Source organism: Haemaphysalis longicornis, unplaced genomic scaffold (assembly GCF_048455015.1).
Source record: "Haemaphysalis longicornis isolate Haplotype H1 unplaced genomic scaffold, Haemaphysalis longicornis Haplotype H1 scaffold_4, whole genome shotgun sequence".
Lineage (NCBI taxonomy): Eukaryota > Metazoa > Arthropoda > Arachnida > Ixodida > Ixodidae > Haemaphysalis > Haemaphysalis longicornis.
The window spans coordinates 33,659,048-33,685,510 of NW_027526361.1; the positions used below are offsets into that span (position 1 = coordinate 33,659,048).

General features: G+C 45.9%; 1 protein-coding gene across 1 annotated transcript in view; it reads right to left on the reverse strand.

Annotated features, from left to right (window-relative positions):
* LOC144178487 (glycine receptor subunit alphaZ1-like) overlaps window positions 1-26,463 on the reverse strand; it is a 197,109-nt gene that overhangs the window by 86,416 nt on the left and 84,230 nt on the right. The window contains exon 2 of the mRNA XM_077706386.1: window positions 6,015-6,115. Within this exon, the coding sequence (XP_077562512.1) occupies window positions 6,015-6,115 (101 nt within the window). The remainder of the gene's footprint in view (window positions 1-6,014; window positions 6,116-26,463) is intronic.

The window sequence follows — 26,463 nt, forward strand, 5'->3', positions numbered from 1 at the left end:
CATCTTCTTCAAGGTACTTGTCTTTTCTGCATGTTTTATCGACGGCAGCTTACAGTCTCTTATTGCGAACATAAAGTAACCCCAGTGTTCCTCTGTTTCCCCGGTAAATTTTAGCGAAGCTAGTGTTGGCTATGCTTTCTTGGATTTTTTGTGTCTGTCACCAAAGTAGAGGGAAAGGCGCGAGGCGTTTCATAGCCTGAGGCTTCTGCATCTGTTTGCCTTTGAAGCGCGAGCAGTTTCATTGCGCGAGGAGTTCTTGCGTGTGCGTTTGCTTGTTCCTGCCAGGCATTCTTCTGCATTTCTTTAGTATTTTAAAGACGATAGTCTTTCTTGGGCTACTTAAACCCAGACATTTTGGTCTGTCTGTCTGTCTGTCTGTCTGTCTGTCTGTCTGTCTGTCTGTCTGTCTGTCTGTCTGTCTGTCTGTCTGTCTGTCTGTCTGTCTGTCTGTCTGTCTGTCTGGTTGTCTTTCTGTCTGGTTGTCTGTGACTCGATTCTACCCGTATAAGTCCGGTGTAATGTTTATTCTTGTCAACATTGTTGAAGATGAACAAGACATTACGCAAATATAATACAACAAACTAATACAGGAGTGATATTTGCAGCGTTTCTTTAGAAAAAATTATACACGCTTGATTTTTGCGAAATAAAATAGTTCATCAACTGCAGCAAAAATTGACTCCGCCGTCGCCTGCTGTCGCCGCGCCACTATAGCTTCTGGGGCCACTTTAAGAAATCAATCGGCGACAGTTGCGAAATGTTCCACTAGATAGGTTTCACGTTCTGCTTGGAACGCACGTGCAAGGAAGGGAGGAATAACTTTAATTGCACAGCATGTCAGCGCTAAATGCGCTGGATGAGAGTGGATCCCTCTTCACAGGATTCCATATGCTGCCTTCGCCACCTGGCTCCTGGTAACCAGCCGTAGCTGATCCCCCAAGGCGGGGCTGAACAGCAAGATCTCCCATCGCTCGCTAGGGGTAAGGGTGGGGTTCTTAGTGGAGGAGTTGCTGATGAGGGGTGGGTGTTTTGGGCTGACGTCGCACTCTCCTATCATGTGGCGAAGAGTACCGAGCTGCTTGCATAACGGGCAGGTCTTGTAGTACTGATTTGAGAACATGCTATTCAGTAAGCGAGGATGAGGGAAAGATCCTGACTGAATCTGTCGATACAGTACTTGCTGCTCCCGCGTGAGTTCTGGGTGCGGGGCAGGAATTTTCTGCCTATCCTCTCGATAGTGCCGCACTATCTCTCTGTAGGTCACCATAGGTTCACCTCTGGCCTCCTCCTCAGCCGTTTCCCGGTAGGTTAACACGCGGGCCTGTCGGTGGGCACACTCATTGCCCTCCACCAAGCAGTGGGCTGGAACCCATACTAATTCAGCATGGCTTTCTGGAGGTGTTCTGTCTCTCAGGATGTAAGTACCCGCCGGGACACCCAGCCTGACTGGAAGTTCCTGTACGCCTGCTGTGAGTCGGTGACAACCTTGGAAATTCCCGGAAGGGTCAGGGCTAGGGCTATTGCCAAATCTTCCGTTTCTTCCACATCTCTGATTTGAAACGATGCGCTTGTCAGCAGCTCACCCCTAGTTGTCACCTCCGCTACTGCTCTGGTCGTCCCCTTTTTTTTGGAGGCGTCCGTGAAGACGACACCGTCTTCGCTCTCCAGTAGCCTGTTGAGGGCACGAGCCCTAGCCTCACGCCTGCAGCCATGGTGAGCCGGATTCATGTTCTTTGGGAGAGGCTTGGTCTTGATTGCGTCTAGCCATTTGTCCGCAAGCTGTTCTCGATCGGTCAGCTCTGCCACGCTCCAGCCGATTCTACCCATGATACGGCGGCCCGCCTTAGTGTGACTCAGCCTCTGTTTTTGGCTGGATAGGTGGCCCTCAACCAGCTCGTCCACTGTATTGTGTAGAGCCATCTGGAAGAGCTTGTCCGTCGACGCACTCATGGGAACTCCGATGGCTTGTTTCACTGCCTTGCGTATTACTGTGTCCACCTGGCTCTTTTCTCCCTTGTTCATCAGGAGGTAAGGTGTGCCATACGTTATTCTTGACACCACAAAGGCTTGTACCAGCCTCAGGGTGTCGTTCTCCTTCAGTCCTCTCCACCTTGTTGCCACCCGCCGAAGCATGTGCAGGATCGGTCCTGAGGAGTGCATAAGCTTGCGCACATACGTAGTGGCCTTGTTGTCTGCCTGGATTATGAGCCCCAGGATCTTAACACTGGGCCTTGGAACGATGTCTTCGCCCTCTAGGACCACCTTCACGTCTTCTTTCTGTGTCTTGGGCGCCCGAGGGCGGACAACCACCAGTTCAGATTTTTTAGGCGATCATCGCAGTCCACACTCCTTCGCGTATTTGCTAACCACATCTGCGCCTGCTTGCAGCGTATCTTGAATCCACCCTAAGGAGCCCGCCTTCGTCGTCCAGAGCGAAATGTTGTGGATGAGGGCAACGTGGTTTTATAAACGCTAAATTAGGGCGTCTAGATTGACGCGCGTCTCCGCCATGCGGCAGCGTTGGCATCGAGACAGTCGGACTGGAGCAGTGGAACGCGGTAAATTTAAAATATTTTAAGCTAACCTTTGGTGCCTTTACCTTGGGCGGAGTGCGACGCAAGAAGAATAACACGAGAGGTGAACGGGAAAGCGAAGTGAGGCATTTACTTGGCAAAATTCGATAAAGACTTTCGTCTTTTGTCGACATTTGCAACGAAAGGAGCAGATACGCGGCCAAGTATTTTTTTTTTTGCTGTTATTTGCTCCGCAGATGAATTAGCTCGACAATAGCTCTTCTACACTTTGAATTTCACTTCTCTTCAGTCGTCGTAATCGGGAGGCCGCGTGTACTGCCGACTGCCGGGCACCAGGGACGTTGGAAATTTATAAGTATGCTGAACATGTAGATTCTCTGCCTAAAGCGCCATGCCCTGATTCTCCACCATGAAAAAATACGTCTACACCCCCCTCCCCCATTAAAAATCACTTACCCGGAATAAACGCTGTCGAGGAACGGCTAGTCGCCGCACGACTGTCGTCTAGAGTTTGTGCCTACATTCTGAATACTTTGACACATAAACGCCTCTTGTCATCCGCCTGTACGAAGTGGAATGACTCATGATATTGCAAACGGTGCTGTCCGAGTTCAAAATTTTCATTGGTCATGAACGTGTGTGCTATTTTCAGAAGTGCGTGATCAGCAGCTTTGGCTTTATTGTTCCATGTGCTTATTCCTTGCAAGTTTAATTTTGTTACTTAAAAGTTTTATTACATAAATTTGTGTTGGGGTGGATATCTTTAGCACTTAAAACTAATTCACGAAAACTTCACCGTTGCAAAAAAAGTTTGCTATAACAGTGTGTACGAGAAGAAACATACGTAGCCAAATAACTTTCTCAACCACAAGCACTGGCCCGACAGTGCAGGCAAGTTGACGTCGGTTTAGCGCAAAGCAGACCTCGCGCCCAATTGAGGCATACCTTAGGAAGGGATTGCCTTTTCATTAAATATGTATATAAGGTAATTGATAGCTGGACATATGTAAACCAGTCCGTTTAGTTTATAAAGTGTGAAAGTGGCGAGATAGCTGCGCACACACAAAAAGAGATGAAATCTCGCACTTCGGGCTATAATGGCGGCAATACCTGGATTTGGGTTGTTTTTGCCGCCATGGTCCGGTCAAATTGCTGAGGTTGACGTACAATTGAGACAAAAAAAAACTGAGAATAATCGAACAGTGAGAAAATGCCACGCGCTGCCCGCATGGACGACGCAGTCATTGGCGGCAGTGGCCAACGCCCCTGCGGCCAACTAGTACATCACACAATTACGGCATTTAGGTCACCGAGATGCGCTGATCCTCCGTTTTAGTCAGTCCTATTTACTGGTCCGTGCCTTCTCATTTCCTTGGTTCAAAGATGACTTGCTCGACGTATGTTGAACCTCGTGGAAACGAACTAGTGTTGGCCATATCGTACATAGTAGTATTTTTTAACAACATTAAAGGGGTACTGACACAAAATTTTGAAGGCGAGATAACTTCGGAGATAGATTGGTGTGAACACATATACATCATCTGCAAAATATCAGCGGCGAATACCGGCTAGAACATATTTAAAATCAATTTTGAAGTGTGCGAAACGCAACCGAGCAGCCAGCAGAGGACCACGCGCAATCGACATCCCGCGGATATTTTGTAAATCAACAACATCCAAACACGTCACGAGTTTGTGTTTGCCGCTTACGCACTGCCGGCGTTTTTTGCCGGCTCGCCCGGCTCGCCGCTCCAATCGGAGGGCCGGAGGGCGGAGCTTCTGCTCTCGAGAACGAACGACCGGATCGTTGGCGGCGGAGGCGCCGTGATTTCGTCAGCTCATCGGGCAGCTGGACGCGACCAAAGTTCTACTGCGACTCCAGGCACTCTGTTTCTATTACTTTTTTATTTACATTGGGCGCGAAAACGCGCCGGAGGCACGAAAAGCCCACTGAGCGAGCCGCACGGTCGCTGTGCAGGTGGCGGCCACGGCCGCGAAGTGGCCCAGGACGGCGCAGGAAGCTCGAGTGATAGCTTGTTACCGCTGCACGAAATTGTACCAAAGTCCCAACCATCGCAGCTTATATGAGAAAGGAGTTAATGATGCGATGGCGGGTTACATTAAAAATTATCATCTGCACCGCTTACGAGAGCGGCAATCGAATATCCGCCGCAGTGCTAAGCCGAACACATCTGTAGGCGGATCTGTAGGCAGACCGGCTGACTGCTCCCAGCGCACGTCTTGCCACCCACTGTCTCGAGCGTCGCGCGTCGTTCTTTAGCCGCGGTAGCATTTGCCCTTGCAGCGCCTGCGTCACGTCCATGGTCGCTTTTTAATTAAGCGGCTCACGAGATCAGTACGTGGGGGCATTCGCAGAAACTGCCGGCGATGCGGATTCGACAGTGCTACGACAGCTCTGCTCTGTGATATCCCTCCCACGGTCACGTGGTCAGCTTTGTTCACACAAAATCCATCGGTTCACGGCACCCGTGAAACCGAAACTGCGACTGGCCGCATTGAAAATGCCTCTAATTAAACAACCGTCGCATGGTGAAGCAAATGAGGTTTCTACAGGTGATAAGTAGGTCACTAGGTACTTATCGCAGCAAAAAAAAAAAAACAAGATGCAAAATTTTTGTGTCGGTGCCCCTTTAAAGTTCACTTACAAAATCTTCGCGTGATCTGGAAAATATAAGCTCCGCTTCAATTCAACAATCCCCCACAGATGCATTCTAATTAATCCATCCAGAATCGCTCTATACTGTTATTCATGGCGCGTATTGAAGCGTAAGAAGTTCTGCAGGATTTGGCACTAACCACGCAGTCCGTGAACCGTGAGCCAGTGTTTGCCCTTAAGTAAAGCGACGTCTTTTACCGAACTTTTTTAATCAACTTCTGCCCCATCAAAATTAAAGCACATAAGTAGATTGAGACGTCTCGTACTAAACATAAAAACAGGCGCGCACAAAGAGAAACGGTGCAATCATCAAGTGGCTCAGTTTTAAAGCCTTTTATTAAAATCCCGCTTTCCAAATTCAGAGACCTAAAACTTTTCACTTCGCCATAATTAGGTTGTTTTAACCAGCTTGAAATTCAAAACTACGCAAAGAACCACAATTTTTAAAAAAGATCAATTACGTAGCAGGGTACCGGACATTTTCTTTTTTTATCGAAATTCAACCTAAATCTAATAACAATGATGTGCTCAACACCGGGCAATGAGCCTGACAAAACCTATCAGCTCCCAAGTTACCACTAAACTCGTGCGGCATGCAGCGATTTAGAAGATAACAAAAATGTACGTTGGTAATATTCCATGTAATTAATGGAAAGTGGTCTAACACGCATATACCATAAGAGATTCATTGGCTGATACCTCGTCTAACCGTGTAATAAATACAAAGTGTTTCTTGTGCACTTCGATGGGCTCAGTGAAAAAGAGTGGTGTCAAAATCGAAAGAAACCAAGAAGACCGCTTACTCGAATGATGACCGGGAGTTATCCTTCGGTCGTAGCTCCACAGTATGTTGTCCAGTATTTGAAGATCGACGTCGTCAAAAAGCCCAGGTGCGGGGTATCCCCTGCAAAAGAAGAGATAACGCGGTACTGTAAGCGCACGCACGGAAGCATTGCACTTTCTTGGAGTGAACGCTTCGAAAGCGTCTGGAAAGCCGAACAAAGCTACGGTCCTCTCAAGATTTAAAAAAAAAAACACTCAGAGATTTGCTTTTAACTCCAATGGTGAACCATCAAGCCCCCATCCCTCTGAAAAAACTTCTATATAAAACAAGCAGTTGTCGACAGGAAAATCTTGTGAGAGTGTTTTTTTTTGTTTGCTGCAAATATATACAGGTAGCAACAGATTTGAAGGGGCACAGCAGTTAAGCCTATCGCGAAAGACGGAAGTTTCAGAGTCCGACGTTCGAAACACCAAGGCTTTTATCTACGTTCAGACGTGGCGCCGACATGTGAACTGAGTGCAGCTTGCAAGCGTCGGATCACACAGAAAAAGGTGCTTTTAGGTATCTTACATCTGCAGCATATCCGCTGCACAAAATGTCCGCATCAGGATGCATTTTGCTGGACTTGGTGCATTCGCATTGCTTAGTTGTGACGGTCTCCATGGCTACACCGTTGGCACTGAGCTTTTCAGACTTGCAGACTGAAAAAGTGGTGCTTGCCGTATCGCTTCAGCTCCTTGGAAAGCGGAAAGCGTGTTTTGGTGATTTTTAGTTTCTTCATCACCTGGGTACGTCTCATTCCATTTTGCTAGTCGCAGAAACTCCGTGTTCGCGGGAAACCTTTCTGTAGACGGCACGGGCGAAGGAGCTTGAAAACATCTTGCTTTATGCTGCTATGCTGAGTTTCTTTATCACTCTCACAAGACTTTTTTTCCCTGTGGCTTGCCCATAAGGTTTTCTTTTACTCTTATCGCCTTTAAATAAACGTGAATGTGTTTTATCATTGAAGCTGAATCTTTTGCAGAGGGCATCTCTCAACAGGCCCATTTGAGGCTCGACGGAGCATTGTGAGAAGCGCAAGAAAAGGTAAACATATAAGCAAAGAAAAAAAAGTGCATTAGGAGCATTTTCAGGTTAACCACGACTTCGCGGTATATTCCGGTGTTCGTGGGCAGTCAGCTTGGGCGTTGCAAAATGGCATTCTAGCGCAAGTTCTGGGACGCCGCCCTTCAACCAGCTTTTACTTCGTGCCTACGTATACCCCAGGCTTGTACGCAAAAAAGGAGGTAAAAGCAAACTCTCCGCTAGGTGTTCTTTCTCCGCCCGAAGCCATAAAGGGAGCGTCTGTGGACGTGCATGCGACAGCCGATGCCTCTGGAGGCGGAAATTGAGATCGATATCGAGAAAAATGACGATATGCACGTAAACATCGCGAGCTAAAAAAGTCACACAGTAATAAAACTTCGGGCCGAAAAATAGCCGTGAAAGAGAGGGTCGTGAAGCCTCGAACCTTTTCCGAGCTTTTCGAAGTTGAAGAGACCGCTGTGCCATTCAGGACACCGCATTCATGCAAAGCGGCGCAGACGCCATCTATCATGGATCACCGTTGAAAGAGCGCGGAAAAAATGAGGCGGCAGATGCTTCCGCGAAAACAAATGCCGATTTTCTCGCCGTTGCGCGTATCTCCGATGGGCCGAGCTGCGGAGATGCAGAGAACAGGTGGCGTAAGTTATGTTCTTCCTGGCGTTACTGCGCGCGACAATTGAATTAGCTGGAACATGTTTGTTACACCGTGGATGTTTTCTGTGGCCCATGCCGTAGTAACGACTGGGCGGCGCTCTTGACAAATGCTGCTGTTTAACGTTCGCGAAGGAAACATGCGAGACTTTGTTATCTGAATCGGGTAAGCGTGTTTTTTCATAAATTACAGTCTTGTTATGGAAGGAAGACAGAATCCCAAGATATACTTGAATGAAGGGGCGAACGTGAGGCCGCCAGTATTTCTTTTTTGTATGTGAACCTCTACCGCTAAATGGCCGAACGTAAATATTTCGGTGCATTGCTCGCCTGCGTCAACACTTATAATCACATGTACGGTGCAAGAAATTACAAATAATTGAAGGTATACATCTCCACCACATTTTACAAACGCCTACAACCCCATCGAAAACAAGCGAAACGCAGAGAATTTACCCGAATTTCTACCTCAAAATATATTTATATCCCTACTAGTAGGCAGTTTAACCGCTATTATGCGATATAGGGCCATATATTTTCGGCATATTTCTCTTGTCACAATGCCAGTAATTGGGTAATTGCTTTTCGAACTTAGTACCACAAATTCGATGTCGACTCTTTCGTGGGGGCTGGTTTAATCAATCAATCAATCAATCAATCAATCAATCAATCAATCAATCAATCAATCAATCAATCAATCAATCAATCAATCAATCAATCAATCAATCAATCAATCAATCAATCAATCAATCAATCAATCAATCAATCAAGCAATCAATCAATCAATCAATCAATCAATCAACGAGGATAGAGACTAGAAGAAAACATAAAAGCCTAGCCTACTACTCATTGAAGAGATTTAGGGGGACACGCGGTCAAAAATGGGAACTTTAAAATTAAAAGCACTTTGGCCATGCCCCGGGCAACCTTCCTGCAGAATTCTTGCCAACCAATTCTTTAAATCCTGTACATCTGTGGGCAAATGTATATGAGCAGGGACAAATAATCAAGTTGGAAAGAAGAACACCGTTATCGGACGAAAAAAAAAACGTAGGCAGAACGTCAGTAATAAAGCTCTCACCGCAAATATAATTGTAGCCCATTTCCAGCCATGTTTACCGTATGAAAAGAGAACAATGGCTCGTTTTCAGGTATTTTTTTAAGCTTAGTTACTCTGGAAAGTTTTGTTGTTTTCAACTGCAATGCTACACTTCGGTTGAATCGCCAATGGCCTCACTTACAAGATTCTTTTGCAAACCCCTATTGCCAATGTTTTCATGGTAGCCATGCAATAGCGACCTGCACCACTTGCTATGGTTCTGTCTCGCCTTGCGTCCGACAAGGCTGCTGCATCTTGGGGCGACGGGTTTCTCCGTAGACGACGCATCCGCATCCATCGAATGGTCACATGGGCCCCATCATCATTCCGTCCGAGCCTTCATTCAGGAAGTGAGCATTGTCATGTTAGTGTAATCAACTTTCGTCGCTGTAAAGTCATACCCTCTCATCACACCCTGTGGCAAAATAAACGCTCTTGAAAACACTAGATTAATGAAGCCAGATTTGAATTTCTATACTGAAAATATAAAATCATCAATGCGCAGACTATTATTGATTTTTTAGTTGCTCTCGCCCTTATATAAGGATAAGTAGCTTGGCGTAAAATACGAGTTGGTGGTTTTAAGTACCGAAGTGAAAAACTGAGCGAATGAGCGAGGGAATCCAGAGCAACCAAAACGAAACGTTTTCTTTTCGATCTCATCAGATAATACCACATTTACGTAGCAGATGGTCGGCGAAAAAGGAGCACATTGAGAGACCCCGATACCCTGCCCCGTACTGCCGCTCCCTTTTCCTGGATGTGCTTCAAATCCTCACACTGAGGCGTGTTCTCAGAAGATTTATTTCAGACGGAGTGGGGTTTCCTGTCGACCGAAGCAAACATTTGCTAAACAATTATAAAATAAAGACCGATGTTGCAGAAACAAAGCACACAGTGCACGACGTAGCTGAAGCCATGGAGGGAATCCGACATCCCCGTTTCGAAACCCTCGGAATTCCAAACCGCAAGGAATGCTTAATACACCGAGGAGCTTTCTTTCCGAATGCGCAGACAACAGGAGGAAGCTTTAGGGCCCTCTTGTTGCAACTCCCGCTCTGCGTACGTTTTGAAGGAACTTCCGTAAGCGTTGTGTTGTTACTTCTTCAGGATACAGTTCCCAGCTCTCAGTGAATGGACCATGTTCGGAGATTTCTCAAGCCAGTTGCACGTACATATACGGAAGAAAAAGAACTTAAAATATTTCCTGTGGAGTGTAAAGCGTACTCGTCGCCCGTCTGCTGGCGTCAGCTGTCACGATTCAGTGGAAACGTCCCGCAAACTTATTTTGGGCAATTTTATCTTGGCATCGACTATGCCGGGACAAATAAAAATAACATAATATCCTTTTGTAAAGCCAGGCTGTTGTCTGGGTGGTTGGAAACGTAGGTTCTCGCTTCTGCGGCAAACTATTACTTTTTTAAACAGCGTGTGTACAGCTGAGAGCAGACTTATGGCCTGTTGTTCTTAAGATCTTCGGTAACCACAAGAGAATTTTTGTGATATCCCATAACTGCGACGCACTGAACACGGGAAAATGAAGAAGCTTGTAAATCTGCCTTTTCTTTTAAACTCACGATTCCTCTAAGCTGTTCCATTTATACCTTTTCATATTTTTAAAAATTTTATGACAACCCTGGCTGGTACTTTCTCCCATGCGGCATGCACGTTTCGAAGATAAAGAGAAAAGAAACGCTGTTATTGAAAGCAAGCGGGGAGCGGGCTGTTGTGGAAAACGGATGAATTAAGCATCACGTTTGCACCAACCAGGACAAAATCGATCGATTGTAGGGTTTAACGCGCCGACGCAACGCAGGCGATGAGGCGCGCCGTAGTGGAGGGCTCCGGATTAATTTTGACCACCTGGGGATCTTTAACGTGCGCCGAAATCTCGTACACACGGGCGTTTTTGCTTTTCGCCTCCATCAGAAAAGCGGCCGCCGCGGCCGGGAATCGAACCCGAACCAGGACAAAATACTTTTTGAGCTGTATATATATATATATATATATATATATATATATATATATATATATATATATATATATATATATATATATATATATATATATGTCCTTCGTCATATTTTTAACGAACTACTTAAGGGGATGAGCATGTAATAAGGATTTCTAAAACTGTTAAATAAAATATATCCATCATTTTACGCTCTTCAAAATACATGTACCTGATTTCAGCAGCATATCGCGTGTTTAAATCCATCGTTAACGGCGCAAGCTGTGCATGAAACATTCGTATTCCCAGTTGAATTTCGTAGGACGCCTGATTGAGGACGCCTTTTAGAAGTTTTCGCAACATGCGCGACTGGTTTCGCGTTAGAAATGCTCACACCACGATTTTAGGTAGCAGCCCTAAATGGCACATATAGGAAGAAAAGTCTCTGTCCGGCGTTCATACCAGAAACGGCTCCCTTCGGAAGTGTTCCTTACCAGAACGCGTTTTATATCTTAAACTCGGCAGTCCCAGGTATTGGCGCCTTCGGAAGCGTTCATTTGCACGATGCGTTCCACAGCGCGAACGTAAGCTCGGATAATAGCGAAAGGGGTGGCCCACGTCAGTACGCCACCGAAGGAGAGAGCGGAAGAACGCAGCCGAAAGAGCGGATAGGCGAGCCGGTATTCGCTCAACGACGTCGCCTACCATCCCATTTCGTGGCGGCAGAACGTGGCGGCAGAACCATCCCATTTCGTGGCTGCAAAATAAGTAGGAGCATGATCGAAGCCATTCGACTGGCTCAATTCGGATAGCAAAGAAAAGCATCTCAAGCGGAGCCAGGACGGAGCCCTTCGAAAATGAGAGGCGTTGCCATAGCAAGCATGGCGAAGAAGAGCGTATCAGGCGTTCAACTCGAGATTCCCGCTTTCCAAATTCACAACTTCAAAGAAATGCTGGGGTGTCTCCGAACTCTTAACTTAACATATGTACTTACACTTTAATAAGTCTTCGGTATAGATACAGTGCTTAACCTACTTCGAAACTATCACTGAGTAATAACAAAATCTTCATCTGTTGCTACAAGTTTTGAGTTGAAGGCACGTAAGCAGAACAAAATAAAAAAATCTATATACTACCACTGAATATTAAATAAAATCTCCCACTCTTGCCGCAATTTATTTAATTAAAAAATCTATATACCATCACTGAATATTAAATAAAATCTCCTACTCTTGCCGCAATTTTTGAGTTAAAGACACGACAGTAGGAAAAATATATAAAAAATCTCTTCGTGGGAGAGCTTCGAAAAATTCCCGTAAACCGGCGAAGCCTCCACCATTAGCATAAATTGGGTCGCTGCACAGAGGAAATGTGAATATTTATTCTATCAGAGGAGCTCGTGGGACTAAAGAAGCGGCACCGACGCCAAATTAGTGCAACGAGAACGTGCACCGCCGACCTTATCGCATAGCACAGGTAATGAATCACCCGAGACCACGGTGCACACTGACTTTTAAATCGAACGAATCGAATTACATAGAATCCCCTTAGGAAGAAAACAGCGGTGTGATTCGACAAAGGATTTTTCCGCGCTAATAAAGCTTCCGGCGGAGACGCAATTAATGAAAGCGGATCCTACGCTCCCAGGGAAATGGAACGCGATATAGGCAAGGTACTTCGTGAGACCGCATACCCAGCTCAAGCGCAAACTTTGCGAATTGCCTCAATGAGACCTTTAGTCGCTAAGAAAGCACCCCGAGATACAATTTCACAATGTTTGAAAAAATCCGCGAGGAGCGACTGGCTGTGCATTTGATATCCGGCGACTGGTGAACGCAGATACGTGATTTGTGTAAGCCTTAATAATTCAGTTACAAACGCCACTGTCGGAGTACGATTCCGCAGTTTATTGTGTTAGAGCATGGGAGGCAGCATGTGAACCTTGGAAAGTGAGGACGTCATCTGACAAGATAGATATGCCGAAGCTTAAAATTCGTGCTCCCATTTTGAAAATGTGCAATCTGTTTATAGTTTCCTGACGAATCTCCAGATTGTGATCATAGACCAATGGGTAGTTTTTCTTTTCTATTTTCTTGCCTATAAATCGGTTCTTTCAGGTACAACACTGCCTGGCCGTTGGTATGGCGTGTTGGTCATTCTATTCACCAAAGTAAATTAGATGGGCTAAATGACGTCCTATTGCAACGACGGTAAGAACTCTATTACTGCAATTTGTTAGCGGCGTAAAGTATAAATTAGATGTTTACTGTGAATAATAAAGCTAGGCTGAATCCCACCAAATTTCCAACAGTGCTGGGGGTCGCAACACACACTGCTTGTCTTTTAAATGTTGGCGTGCATCGCTAACACAGTTATTACACAGAATGTTATTACCTAGCATCCCCCTCGCGCCAACTGGCAAGACCACAATCTTGCAAAAATTAATAGCACAGAAAGAATATGCCTGCGTACAATGGAAAGGAGCAGTAGTGTGATTAATTTGCGGTACTCTGAAAACTAAAAGAAGGTAGATAAAATGCTTTGAGATGAGAGATCAAAGACTCTGAGATTGATTTTCTATGTCTTTTGATGTTCTAGTGGAATTGCTTGAATCTTTATTTCTTTCTAGGTTATATAACAACTTCCGAACTAAAATTTTCAGAATGTACTCTGAGGTTTCCTATCGGCACTTGTAACAGTGCACAATAATCAACGAAGTAGGCTGCACATGCGGGTTATAATGTATAATAATGCGGGTTCTTTCCCAGGGCTGCTCGGCTACCGGTATTGCTAACGTCTGCGTGGTTTCTCTACGGCGGTGCATTAAGGTCAGAGCTATGTGAAAGAATGTACTCGTTGCCTTGTTTAGTTGCGGAGTACCTTAGTACCGCAAAATGCCCGTCCGTGTCCGTGCGCATAGCATTTAAAATAACACAGGCACCGGCAGGATTCGAGCGTGTGCCTGGTAGATCAGACAGAATTAGTGCCAGTCATCTTAACCACTGAGCTACGACCGTTAGTAAGTACCCGAGAGTCAAACGGCTTACTCACTCGCCTATAACGGCGCGAAGTACCTTACGACCTCCGAATGTCCGTCCGTGCCCATCCGTGCGCACACCCCCATCAAGCGAAACTCAAGCGAAATTCGATTTGAGCTGTGAATAATCAAGGTGCAACTCACAGCTCAAATCGAATGACGGTCGGGGCGCAAATCAGATGTCACTCAGGGCGCAACTTGGATGTCATTGCGAGTCCCCGTACTCCGCACCCTCGTCATCATCCACGGAGGGGAGATGCTGCCATTTTTCCGGCACGTGCTTGTCTGCTCTAGAATTTGTATGCGGGCAACAAATTACGGTATGTAGGCTATTATGTATTGCCGCTGGGAACAGCGGCGTCTGTGCACCGTATTTACTGCATCTTGCATTTTTTTTGTTACCATGTGTCTTTTGTAAAAGGCCTGTAGGATTCTTTGAGCCCAGCCAGTTCAAGGTATCTTCATTGTGAAATGACTTACTTGTGCCCGCCTCTCGGGATACAATTGTAGGAAGCGGGCATGAAGCGGATGCGGCTTCCCACATTTATTTAGGCCACGTAGGCCCGGCCACAACGAACGGCCGCCCAGCTGCTGAGTCCCGTTCCAACCGTGTCACGCGCCACCCCAGTCCACTGATGGCGATTGTCAAAGAATGCGGATGATGATGATAGTGGCGCTGATGGTGACGATTTCGATGATGCCGCTACCCAATCACTGCTGTTATGGAATTCGGGAAAGAGAGAGCGAACAATCTTTAATGAAACTGGCGATGTCAGCCGAACTAAGCTGCCTGGCTTGCTACGCCTGATGAATGCGGTGGCAATGACTTCGTAATGAGAAGGAATATATATGAGTTTAAGTATTTCCAAAGTCTGATCAAGACTTCTCTCTTTTAGGTACGCCAATAGGGCTTTTGTAACACGACAGGCACATTTGGAGGAATTCCAAGGACCTAAAACATTTCTCAGTTCTAGTCCTACGGAAAGCAACCAGCCCAAAGACACTGCGTGAGGCACTCTTTGCGTACTAAACCACGCAAAATCACAGATAAGGTGTTGCAAATCTTCAGGCACATCCCACTGTGGGCCCAGTGGCGAAACGGATTGGTTGATTTTGTGGCAAAAGTATCGTGTGTCGGCGGCCTTCAACCGCATACGGTGGAGTGCTGCTTCATCATGCATGAATATAAAGTTGGCATGCTAAAATACAGTGTGGGTCGATAGAGTAGAGGGGCGCGTAATGATGGGATGTGCCTGCCCAAATCGATCGCTGCACGCTCCATGCCACACGGGATTCAAGTGCTGAAGCATCTTTCGGAGAAAATTGCACCAGTGTTTGAGGTCCACGTTGATTATGCGCCAAGAATGCGAGCACCCGCCTTCATATTTGAAGTCATTGCGCAATCAGCAGGGAGCCACTAGAGTGTTATTTGATGGTGCGCCTGTAGAGCTTGAACATGCAAACCATGTACATCAAGCAGAAGCTGATCTTTCGGCATAGACGCCAAACATTGCAGCGCAGCCCGAGAGTTCGTGAAGGCGCCCCACACGCGTGCAGGCTGCTCGATGGTATAAGCCAAGGCCAGCCACACAGCTGGATGTTCGGTAGCCGTAGATGACGTTTTGTGGCTGAGCATGTCACTGAGGATGGTGCGTGATGAAAGTATCCACACCGCAACAGTGGATGGTGTGGGTGACACCGATCCGTCAGTGTATGAATGTGTGTGTACTTCATACATGTGATGGATATATTAATGGGCAAAAACTCTTAGAGCGACAGGCGGAATAGGCCCTTCGCGTGTGATTCCGGGAACTGTGGTCACTATTTTCATGGTCGGGAACATCCAAAGGGGAAGCAGAGGAAGGGCTAGGGGCTGGTAATGCTGTGGCAGAAGTGACACACTTCAGTGACCGAACTTAGCGCTAAAGTGGGATCACATTGCCTTGTCACAATCTGCAGTCGCACGCGAAGAACCAGGCCGCCTCATGGCACTTCCAATTGACAGGCGAGACAGCTGTCAGTGCTTTCGCATAAAGTGATGAAATCCGTATAGAGCCGAACTTTTGTGTCATTGGGGCGTGGAGAATAAGTGCCAGAAAAAAGGTGCTTAACGCCATATCCAGGCTTCCCAACAATGAGAACGCCTATCCGCAATATGAATGACAGCGACATAGTGTAACCAGGCACGTCTGTGCGTAACATTAGTGGCCATATTAGTTCGCATTGACACTGTACGGCTTGAGGGTAAGCGTCACTTAGTACGGAGATTGGACACTAGAGGTTTGCTACATCGCATTCATATGAGGTCATTTTGCAGAAGATGACATTAATTTTAAACAGCTGCGCGCAAGAGCGAGGGTGATGACTTTTTTTTCTGCTTGGAGACTTACTTTACTCTCCTCTTATATATGCTATGCTCTCGCTCCTGCAATGTTGTTAATTCGCATACCCGTTTTGAAAGCGGGGCGTTTGCTTTACTCTGATAGTTTTGTGCCATATTTATGCGTGAAAAAAAACAAAAAACGACATTTGGCACAAATAAGACAGGGCAAAAAGTCTGCTTCACCGCCGATCCCCGTTTGGACGCTTGTATCCTATTAACCTGTCCACATTCATTGTATGTAACAGTTTTCTCCCGCATGTTGTGCCTTATTTCCCGCTCCCGAGGAAGGGTAAATAGTGTCTAGAGCAATTTAGCACTTGAAAGGCATTTAGTTCAGCCGTGTATGGAACGAGCTCGTCTGATGTTTGTGAAATTTTTTACCGGCTTATAAAAGCCACACCAGCTAGATGTTAGTTTCGCAAGGCTCCTTTTGCCAGATTTTTACTTTCAACAGCACAGCTGTTTAATCTTGTGCTTGGTGCATATGCGTTATCAAAGAAAAAAAAGAAGGAAGCTCACTCTATCACGTCAGACTTGAAGGTATCGAAGCTGTACGCAACCATCACAACCATAACGACGGTTTAATATGGAGTTTTGGAATAGGGGGCCCCGACACTCTGGGGCACCCAAGCATCTTGGGGCGCCGTACTGCGTATGCGCAGGACCCAAGCCGTCCTTGGGATTTCGGGTTTGCGTTTTCAGCGCACGCTATTTTGCTCAAATAGCAGCCCCCCCAAAGCTGGAGCTTGCGTTGTTGCGTCGCTCTCGCAGCCAGCGAGATTGCGCGTGACCATGGCGGAAGCGAAACTTGCGGCTCGTTTCCCGATGCACCCGATCAACTACGACGATCGCTGAGCCTAATTTGTAGATTTCTAACGTCGTTCACCAGTAGTGGATAAAACAGGCAGTCGTGAAGCGTTTTCTGCCCTCGGAAAGAGTCCCCGCACACGCCGGCCACGCCTCCCCGCTCGGCCCGTTAAGCGGCTGGAACCGGCGCAGACCACGGTATCTAAAGCTTGTCGCCAATCTTCCAGTCAATCTAATCGCGGAAAAGAAGTTCCACATGCGAGAAAGTAGATGTTAGTGTGGTAAAAAATTGTGCTAGGGATTGTTATAAGCGCTGATTTTAAAAGCGGCGATCAGATATCTGCCGCGATGCTAAGCCTACGCGGAACGGCCGCGGAGTTTCGGCGGTCCGACCGGGCCGCACGGTGCGAGGTGCGGCGAGCGCCCGACGGATGGCGTTATTTCCGCGGAAGCATCGAAACCGGCCACGGCAGATGTCTTGGTCACCGATCGCTCAAACCGCAATTATGGCGGAAATAAAGTTCCACATGCGAGAAAGGGGATGATAAGTGCGGTGAAAAGTTGTGTTAAGGAGTGTCATTCGCAGTTGCACAGATAGCTGCCATCAAATATCCGGAACAGTGCTAAGCTAAAGTTCCCAACACCCGAGCCGACGCGAGCAACGCAAAACGGTTGCGGGCTGTTGGGGTTGCCCGTCTTTTAAAACTCGCCGCGCGCGAGCGGGTTGCGTTTGCGTTCTCCTAACTTCTTGGGGGCCCCCGACGCCGGCTAACCCTTTTCTAAAACTGCCTAATTCCACGATTGCACCCGATTTGCTTCTGCTTCGCTGCCACAACAGTCCTAGCACCGTCGTTATTGATGTAAGTGTGAGCTTCCTTCTTTTTTTTTGGAAGTGATAATCATCGTACATCACCTTAGAGGAGTGTTCGCTAGGACGCGTCTTTCTCATTCGGAGCAAATATTGCCACGATTACGGCGAACTCTGGAGATTTTTCGTTTTTTTTTTTTTTTGGGGGGGGGGGGGCAATCTTGTCAATCTCCATAAGATGATTAGTTTAATAACCCGAGCAGTTATTACTGCTATAACCCGAGCAGTTATTAGAGTTATTACTGACAGTTATTTATAACCTCAGCACTTATATCTTTATACAACATTTTTGCGTTTGGACGACTCGAAACTACAGTACTCACGAGACCATTGTGGATGGAAGGCATTTTATCTACAAAAACGACAATACAGCCAAACGCCATTTTCCAGTATTGCGTTTAAATGTGTAGCCTTCTTTGGATTAGGGGTATCATTTATTATCAAAATTTACTTCGGCGGCATCGACAGGTACCGATTGTGGGATCCTTGTCGGCATAATACCTGTGTTGCAAAAAACGCGCTTACGCGGGTGTACGAGCGCACAGCGTGGTCATCTACGAGTTCACAAAACGAGCCAGCAAGCCAGGTTACTGAAATCATGATTACTAGCTAAATGATTATTTACCTTACGCTAAATAATCAGCTAAAAACGCGCGTGTCCAAAAGAGGGTGAATTAGATAATGGCCGGCTCCTGCTTTGTAAGGATACCTTCAGCCAGCATCTACGCCGTAACGCGCCTGTTTGTGCATGTTAGCCCAAGCTTTCACTCGTCAAAAAAGACATTATTTGGTTTTAAAGTGGTTTTTTGATTGATTGTGGGGTTTAACGAGTCCAAGGTGAACCTGGGCAATGAGGCGCGCCGTAGTAGAGGGCTCCGGAATAATTTCGACCACCTGGGAATCTATAACGTGTGTCTACATGTAGACACACGGGCGTTTTCGCTTCCATCACATACAGCAGCAACCGCGGCCGTGATAGAACCCACGACCTTGGACTCAGCAGCGCAACGACTTTGCCAATGAGCCACCGCGGCGGCAAGCTTTAAAGTAGTAAAGTATGAGTTTATGTTAAAGGCTTCCATTTAAATTTCCTATTTTGCTGTATCGTTTCATTGTGGATAACATGGGCGCAGCCGCTACACGTCCAATATTGGTACAAGCACGAATAAAGTGTAAAGATAATGGCAATGTTACCTATTTTTTCTAACAAACGTTGGCTGCACCGTAGGGAGAGTTTTCTCTTCACGGCGTATTAGTCCAAAAAAGACAAAAATGCCATGCGCCAAAGTAGTGACAAGACACAGACCAGGCTTACAACTGATTTACTGTCGCTTAGAGACGAGCTTAAAACAAGGACTAAAGAGAAAGAGACGCAAGGGAACATTCGAAGCTGCGATCTCCAATCTTTCCCAAGGGAATTTCAGTACTGTTTTCTACTTGTTATATTCTTGTTATAGGCCACCGACCAATTTGCTGTAGCTGTTGTCGTTGAGCACTAGCTACGGGTGGGATTATTCGTACAGACGTCGCGCCAGACTTTGCGCCTTAGTGTCAACGCACCTTAGCACACAACTCAGTCAGACTCTTATCCCTCTGTAAATCCTTTATGGTCAGATAAGCTGAGCAGTAACCGTAAAAACACTCGCCTTTTTCGCCAATAGTCGTTCTGGTACAGTAGCATTTGTACAGACTAAAAAGTAAAACCTTTTCCACTTAAACTGTCTCGGACTTTCGGTCGTTGAGCTTGTTTCGAATAAGTACTAAATCAAGTAAGAGTCTTTGACGTGGTCTTTCTTTTTAGGTTCTTCAATGGTAGTTTTTTTTCGAGGCGGTATCGCACAGTGGCTACAGCTTTCGCATATTTTCTTTTACCTCGTTTACATTTGAGAACTCTTTCAGGTGAGCCATCAGCACCTCTTTATCCGCCAACAGAAAACTCGAAGTTTTCAAGAACTCAAGGTGCAATTGCGACACCTGTCACATCAAACCGAAAATAGGCAGGCCGCGTCCGCAGATCGCTGCATTTCTTTTTCAGGAACAGAAAGTGAGTTATGTTCGCTTAAGCGAGTGACACATGCACTACACTTAGCGACCAACGCTCCATACAGCACACTGCTGTCATCCCAGTATCGTCAAGAGGGCCGTTGGTAGAGGCCCCTCTTTCCACGTAAATATACGCTTGCTCGCCTCGGTAATCATACGTGCCCCGTCGGATTCCCGGGTACCGCTAATATACCAGTGTTTTGTCCGAAAGAACAAGTACATCCCGAGTGGGCTTGTCATTGCCCAACATAACTTCTACGACGCTTTTCTCTGGCGTGTTTTGATGTGCAATTGCGGTCGTTAACGTTTTTTCCCGACGAGTTAGTGTGATTCGAAGACAAATGGCGGTACAAGTACAGGACCTTGGTCTTTCTCCACTTCAAATGGGTTGTAAACATGTCTTAGTCCTCAGCCGCTTTTTATTGTCTGATGCATTGCATAAACATTTTGAGTAAAAACGCATTTAAGATAGGTCTTGCTCAAAAATATCGCAGTCTTTTCCGCTGCCCAATAACCCCGGCCCAAATTCACGTAGCTTTTTGCATGTATGGTATCACACTATCAGTTTGCGAGTAGGCGACGACAGTGCGTGGTGTGTTCCCCGCGAAAACCGAAATAATAGTCTATGCGCTTATAAACTGCGGTTACTGTATATTACGGCCAAACAACTATCACTGCCTGAGTTTACAATTTTTGAAGGATAATTTATTTCCTCACGTTTCAGACGGAGAAGTACATTATTAGGATACATGCCAAATATTTGCAGTATAGGTAACTCACAATTTTATCAATAACACGGTGGGGAGGAAGGTTCGAGAGAAGCGGCGCTTTCGAATACATTTCTGTCGGAACAAAATTCATATAATTCGTCGGGAAACACCGATAACATGGCGTACACATTCTAGAATTTGTTCTGGTTGGATTATTTGTTTACAAATCTTCTCTGTGCTGTTTTATGAACAAGCTAACGTGAATAATAAGCCTATAGGTTTTATGAAATCTTGTGGCGACTCCACCAGTGCCACATTGTTAGCGGTGCTAATGGTATCTTGACAGAACACTGGCCACAATGTTGTCACGTTTCAGTTCCAGATATCAGAACGGGTGCTGTAAAAATGCATTGCAGATTGCCCATCAAAATAAAAATTTTAAAAACTCAACTTTTTGATCTGGCTCACTAGAATAATGGCGCCGCTTGTAGTAGATACTGCAAGCGGCGCCTAGTGGTGCAAGGCTGGAGAAACCGTAGAGCTGGAGGCCGCGCTCCCTACGTCGCAGGCCCGGCTGTGGCACCTGATATATGTTTCCGTACTTGGTGTTGGTAAGTTCTCCGTGGCTGGCAGGCCCGGATCGTTTTGCTCGCAGACTTTCACATCTCTCCCAAGATGAACTGTGTTAGCATGCGCCAGAACACGCGGCAACCGGCTCCGCAAGATGGGCGTCTGTGATCCTCAATTCAGGCGTGAGCGAACGGGAACTGGCGACGAGAACAGCACGCGAGAGATCACGTCACGAACGCAGTCGCATAGAGCCGGTTTCACAACGCGAGGAACCGGGTTGGATTTCAACCACGGGTGCGTTTTATCCCTGTGTTCGTTTCTTTTTTGTTTCCTGCGGCGCTGGTCTCTTAATTTTTTGCTATTGTGCTTAATTTATGGGGTAAGGTTATCGCTTTTTTTAATACTTTTTGTTATCTATTTCCAGCCTCCAAACACATGTGTGCATTAGACCTCCCGTCTCGTAAGGAGGCAGCCTGAGAAGGCAAGATGGAATCGTTTTTCCACGCTATGAGCGCTTAAATTCGTTAGCAGGTTTAGTTTTTTTTTTTCATATCAAAACTAACCCGCTCGGCATAATACTTGTAAAAATTTATATCTCGCCTTTTTTTCTTGTAGGTGTGGCGCACTGCGTGCAAACACTACCTTTTTTTTCTTTCCGACTGGCTGCCCATGTGCTGTTTGCCGCCGTTGATAACGCCATACCCCTCGTGCTTTTCGGGTGGCCCAGTGGGTGGGGCGCCGCTTTCACGGCGTAAAAGCAGCAAATTCGATTCTCGGGACCAGCCTAACCACATTTCATTTTTCTTGAGGCGCGCATTCCCAACACCTGCTCGTGGGCTCCTTGCCCGCTCACAACTTTCCCTCACACTTCGAGGTGTTTTTGTGAACTGACGCAAAACGCTCGGCCCAAACAGCTGCGGTGTTAAAATCGCCCAATGTGAGCAATTCGAAGTTTTAACGACCCATTTTTAGCTTTTATTTTGTTTGCCAGGCAGTTTGAGTGTTCTCTAAGCGAGTTGCTGTCGTTACGCGCAAGTGCGATTAGAAACACCCGCCATTAGTCTAAACCACGGCGGTATACCAAAAACAAGGCTAGCCCCATTAGCAGCTGCTCTGACTATACAGATATTTTGGAAAAACGCCGCTTTTCCAGGAGGCAGTTATTTAGCGTTCACAGTGTATTCTACTTCTCTTACTTGAACTTAAATGACCCACATTGCCAGAAAGTCTCTATATTATACTTCGCACTAACTGCTTATTCGAAACAAGTGGTCAAGAATGGTTTTGCAACAGTGTTTGCTAGCGATGGGTCCAGAATAACTCGGTTTGTATTCGAAGCTCTGCTACACATGTTCTTATTTCTGTATTATATATATATATATATATATATATATATATATATATATATATATATATATATATATATATATATATATATATATTTATATATATATATATATAAATATATATATATATATATATAAATATACCACCCCCAAGCACAGGAAACAAACATACCTAACATAAATACCCCAGAAAGTGAATGGGAAAATCGCCCCGCCGGTAGCGTAGTGGTTATCGCACCAGACCGGTATTCTGGAGGTCGTGGGTTCGGATCCCACCTGGCGGGCATTTTTTCTTCACTTTCTTTCTTTCTTTCCAAATTCTTAATCTGTTTCAATGATCTCCCACATCCTCCCCTTTGCTTTCCGAGGTTTTCTCGACTGCCAACCCTTATTTCTGTGTTATTTTCAACGAGCCCCTCATTTCCTATTCTGATTCGCTACATATATATATATATATATATATATATATTCGTAAGGCATTCGAGATCTAATGGAAAGGCGTGGGTTCGGTCCCCACTCTGGGCGCGTTTTTCTTTCTTTCTTTCTCCCGTAATTAATAAAAAAAATAATGCAACGTCACTAACGGTAAAAACTAGTCTAACCATCCCCCTATGCCTTCTTTGGCGTTGTAGACTGCCGGCATTTCTTTCTGTATTCCCTAACGAGCCCCTAATTTCTAAACCCTATTATCGTGCGAAAGCTTAGCGAGGGCCTCGGTTCTCGCAGCCTTGATGCCAAGGTAGCATAAGAGGGTTTCCCGCCAGTTACCCGCTTATGACAGGCTGTAGACGTTCGCGTCACGCCCCGGGGGTTAAAAAGAAGGTTCCCTTCTCCCCGTGTAGTCTGAGTGGCGCTGGCTACCACACTCAAGCTTCAGATACAGTTATAGTAAATATAAACACCCCAGAAAGTGAAGGAGAACACAGTCGCCCAGATAGCCGAATTGGTAAGGCATTCGAGATCTAATCGAAAGGCGTGGGTTCGGTCCCCCCTCTGGGCGCGTGTTTTTCTTTCTGTATATATATATATATATATATATATATATATATATATATATATATATATATATATATATATATATATATATATATATATATATATCAAAAAGTAGAGTCCGACGCAAGTCTCAAAAAACAAAAACAAACATGTTTACTAACGTTTCGACTGGTGGTCCAGTCTTCACCGATGAAGACTGGACCACCAGTCGAAACGTTAGTAAACATGTTTGTTTTTGTTTTTTGAGACTTGCGTCGGACTCTACTTTTTGATATTTTTTCTGGACCATTGGAAACTTCTTTTGTTCGACCGTATATATATATATATATATATATATATATATATATATATATATATATATATATATATATTGCGAACCAGACTAGGAAATGAGGGGCTCGTTGAAAATAACACAGGAATAACAGTTGGCAGTCAAGAAAACCTCGGACAGCAAAAGGGAGGATGTGGTAGGTCACTGAAACAGATAAAGAATTTGGAAAGAGGAAACTGGAGAAAAAGTGTCCGCCAGGTGGGATCCGAACCCACGACCTCCAGAATACCGGTCTTGTGTGGTAACCACTACGCTACTGGCGGGGGGATTTTCCCCTCCACTTTCTGGGGTATTTATGTTTAGGTATTTTTGTTTCCTGTGCTTGGGGGTGGTAGCCAGCGCCACTCAAACTACTTGGGGTGAAGGGGACCTTCTTTTTAACACCCGGGCAGTGACTCGAGTTTGTACGACATGTCCAGAGTGGTCGACCAGCGTTGAACCCTCTTAAGCTTCCTATGGCACCAAGACTGCCTGAACAGAGGCCCTCGCTATGCATGTAGCCAATCAGAATAGGAAATGAGGGGCTCGTTGAAAATAACACAGCAATAAGAGTTGGCAGTCAAGAAAACCTCGGACAGCAAAGGGGAGGATGTGGTAGGTCACTGAAACAGATAAAGAATTTGGAAAGAAAGAAAGTGGAGACAAAATGCCCGCTCGGTGGGATCCGAACCCACGGCCTCCAGAATACTGGTCTGCTGCGATAACCACTACGCTACCGGCGGGGCGATTTTCCCCTCCACTTTCTGGGGTATTTATGTTTAGGTATTTTTGATTCATGTGCTTGGGGGTGGTAGCCAGCGCCACTCAGACTACTCGGTGTGAAGGGGACCTTCTTTTTAACCCCCGGGGCCGTGACTCGAGTGTCTACGACATGTCGAGAGTGGTCGACCAGCGTTGAACCCTCTGAAGCTTCCTATGGAAAACGACCTTTTTTCTCCACTTTCTTTCTTTCTTTCCAAATTCTTTATCTGTTTCAGTGACCTACTACATCCTCCCCTTTCTGTCCGAGGTTTTCCTGACTGCCAACTCTTATTCCTATATATATATATATATATATATATATATATATATATATATATATATATATATATATATATATATATATATATATATATATATAAACAACCATGTGAATGTTGAGGTGCCTGCATGGCAGCATAAGACCAATAGTGTTGGCTGGAAATCGTGTTTCTAGCATAGCAACCATTTTTTTATTTAGTGTTTAGTTGTCGAGAAAACGACCTTTTTATAACTTTGATTCCGCAACTCGACGGGAAAAAATTCGTTTTAAAAAGTTGAAAACTTTTACATCTCCTTTTAATGGCCCGGGATCATTTGTTTGTGGTGTTATACGCCCTGAGCGGTTGATTAATTTTCTGGTAAAAGGAGAAACAAAAAAGTCATGTACTCCTCCGTCTAACGACGACGATGGTTGAACGAGAAGCTTTCTCGCGAGGGATTTCTTGGTTTCGCCCGAGTTTAGACTTAAACTCGCAGAGGGATCGAACTCTGACTCGCTGATCTTTGACTTTGGCTCGCAAGCAGTTTGAGATTTTCATCTTAGCGGCTTTGACTTTACCTTTCGCCATTTCATTTCGCAAGAAGAAAGCTTCTGGTTAGAGGGATGGGTGCATGCTTGTTCTGTCTGATTTTTCACTTCGACGCACCCCCCCTCAAAATCCCAACTGCTTCGGCAGGGCTGGAATGTCGCAAACAAATAGGTATTGGCTTCATAACGCGTGAAGCCTAGGTTCGATTTCAACCACGGGAAGTGGTTTTTTTCTTCACTTCCCCCACGGCCATCATCATCATCAAAGAAAGTTACTTTTCTTGCAGTGAGTTCTGGATGTGACATGCGACATCAGTGAGACATTGAAAGCTTGGCTTTAAAAGGCAGAAACGAATGCTCGCAACGTACGCGCAGTAAACACGGTCCGCTTTCTCAGAATGCAGGGCTATGTTGAGAGCCACACAGGAGCAAAAAAATTTCACCATCTTCCCGTAGGGGAACCCTGAGTAGTATGCGAAGCAGCCATGGCGTCGACTCAAGTTCCCATTAGTTTTCAGTTCGATCGCGGCGTTCCTGGAGGAGAATCAGGGGAGCGGAGCGCGCCTACGCAGGCGTCATTTATACCACGGAGCTACAGTGTCACCTTCAGCGGAGTATGCAGCGGCTACCATCGCGTCTCTAACCCTGAGCTGCTTGGCATTATGCGCGAAGCCGCAGGTGTTGCCATTCGTTGCGCGATCCCGGAGAGGACAGGAGCTTCGGAGAGGAGAGGAGGCATGCCTCGCATACTGCTCAGGATTCCCCTACGGGAAGATGACGACAGTGGTTGAACGCGAAGCTATCTCGTGATGGATTCTTTGGTTGGACAATCCCTAGGGGCATCCTGCCACAATCACCATCAGCGGTGCCTGGCCAGGCATGCGCAGTGGGAGTGTATTACTCAGGGTTCCCCTACGGGAAGATGACGATGGTGGTTGAACGCGAAGCTATCTCGTGATGGATTCTTTGGTTGGCCAATCCCCAGGTGCATCCTGCCACAATCATCATCAGCGGTACTTGGCCAGGCATGCGTAGTTGGGG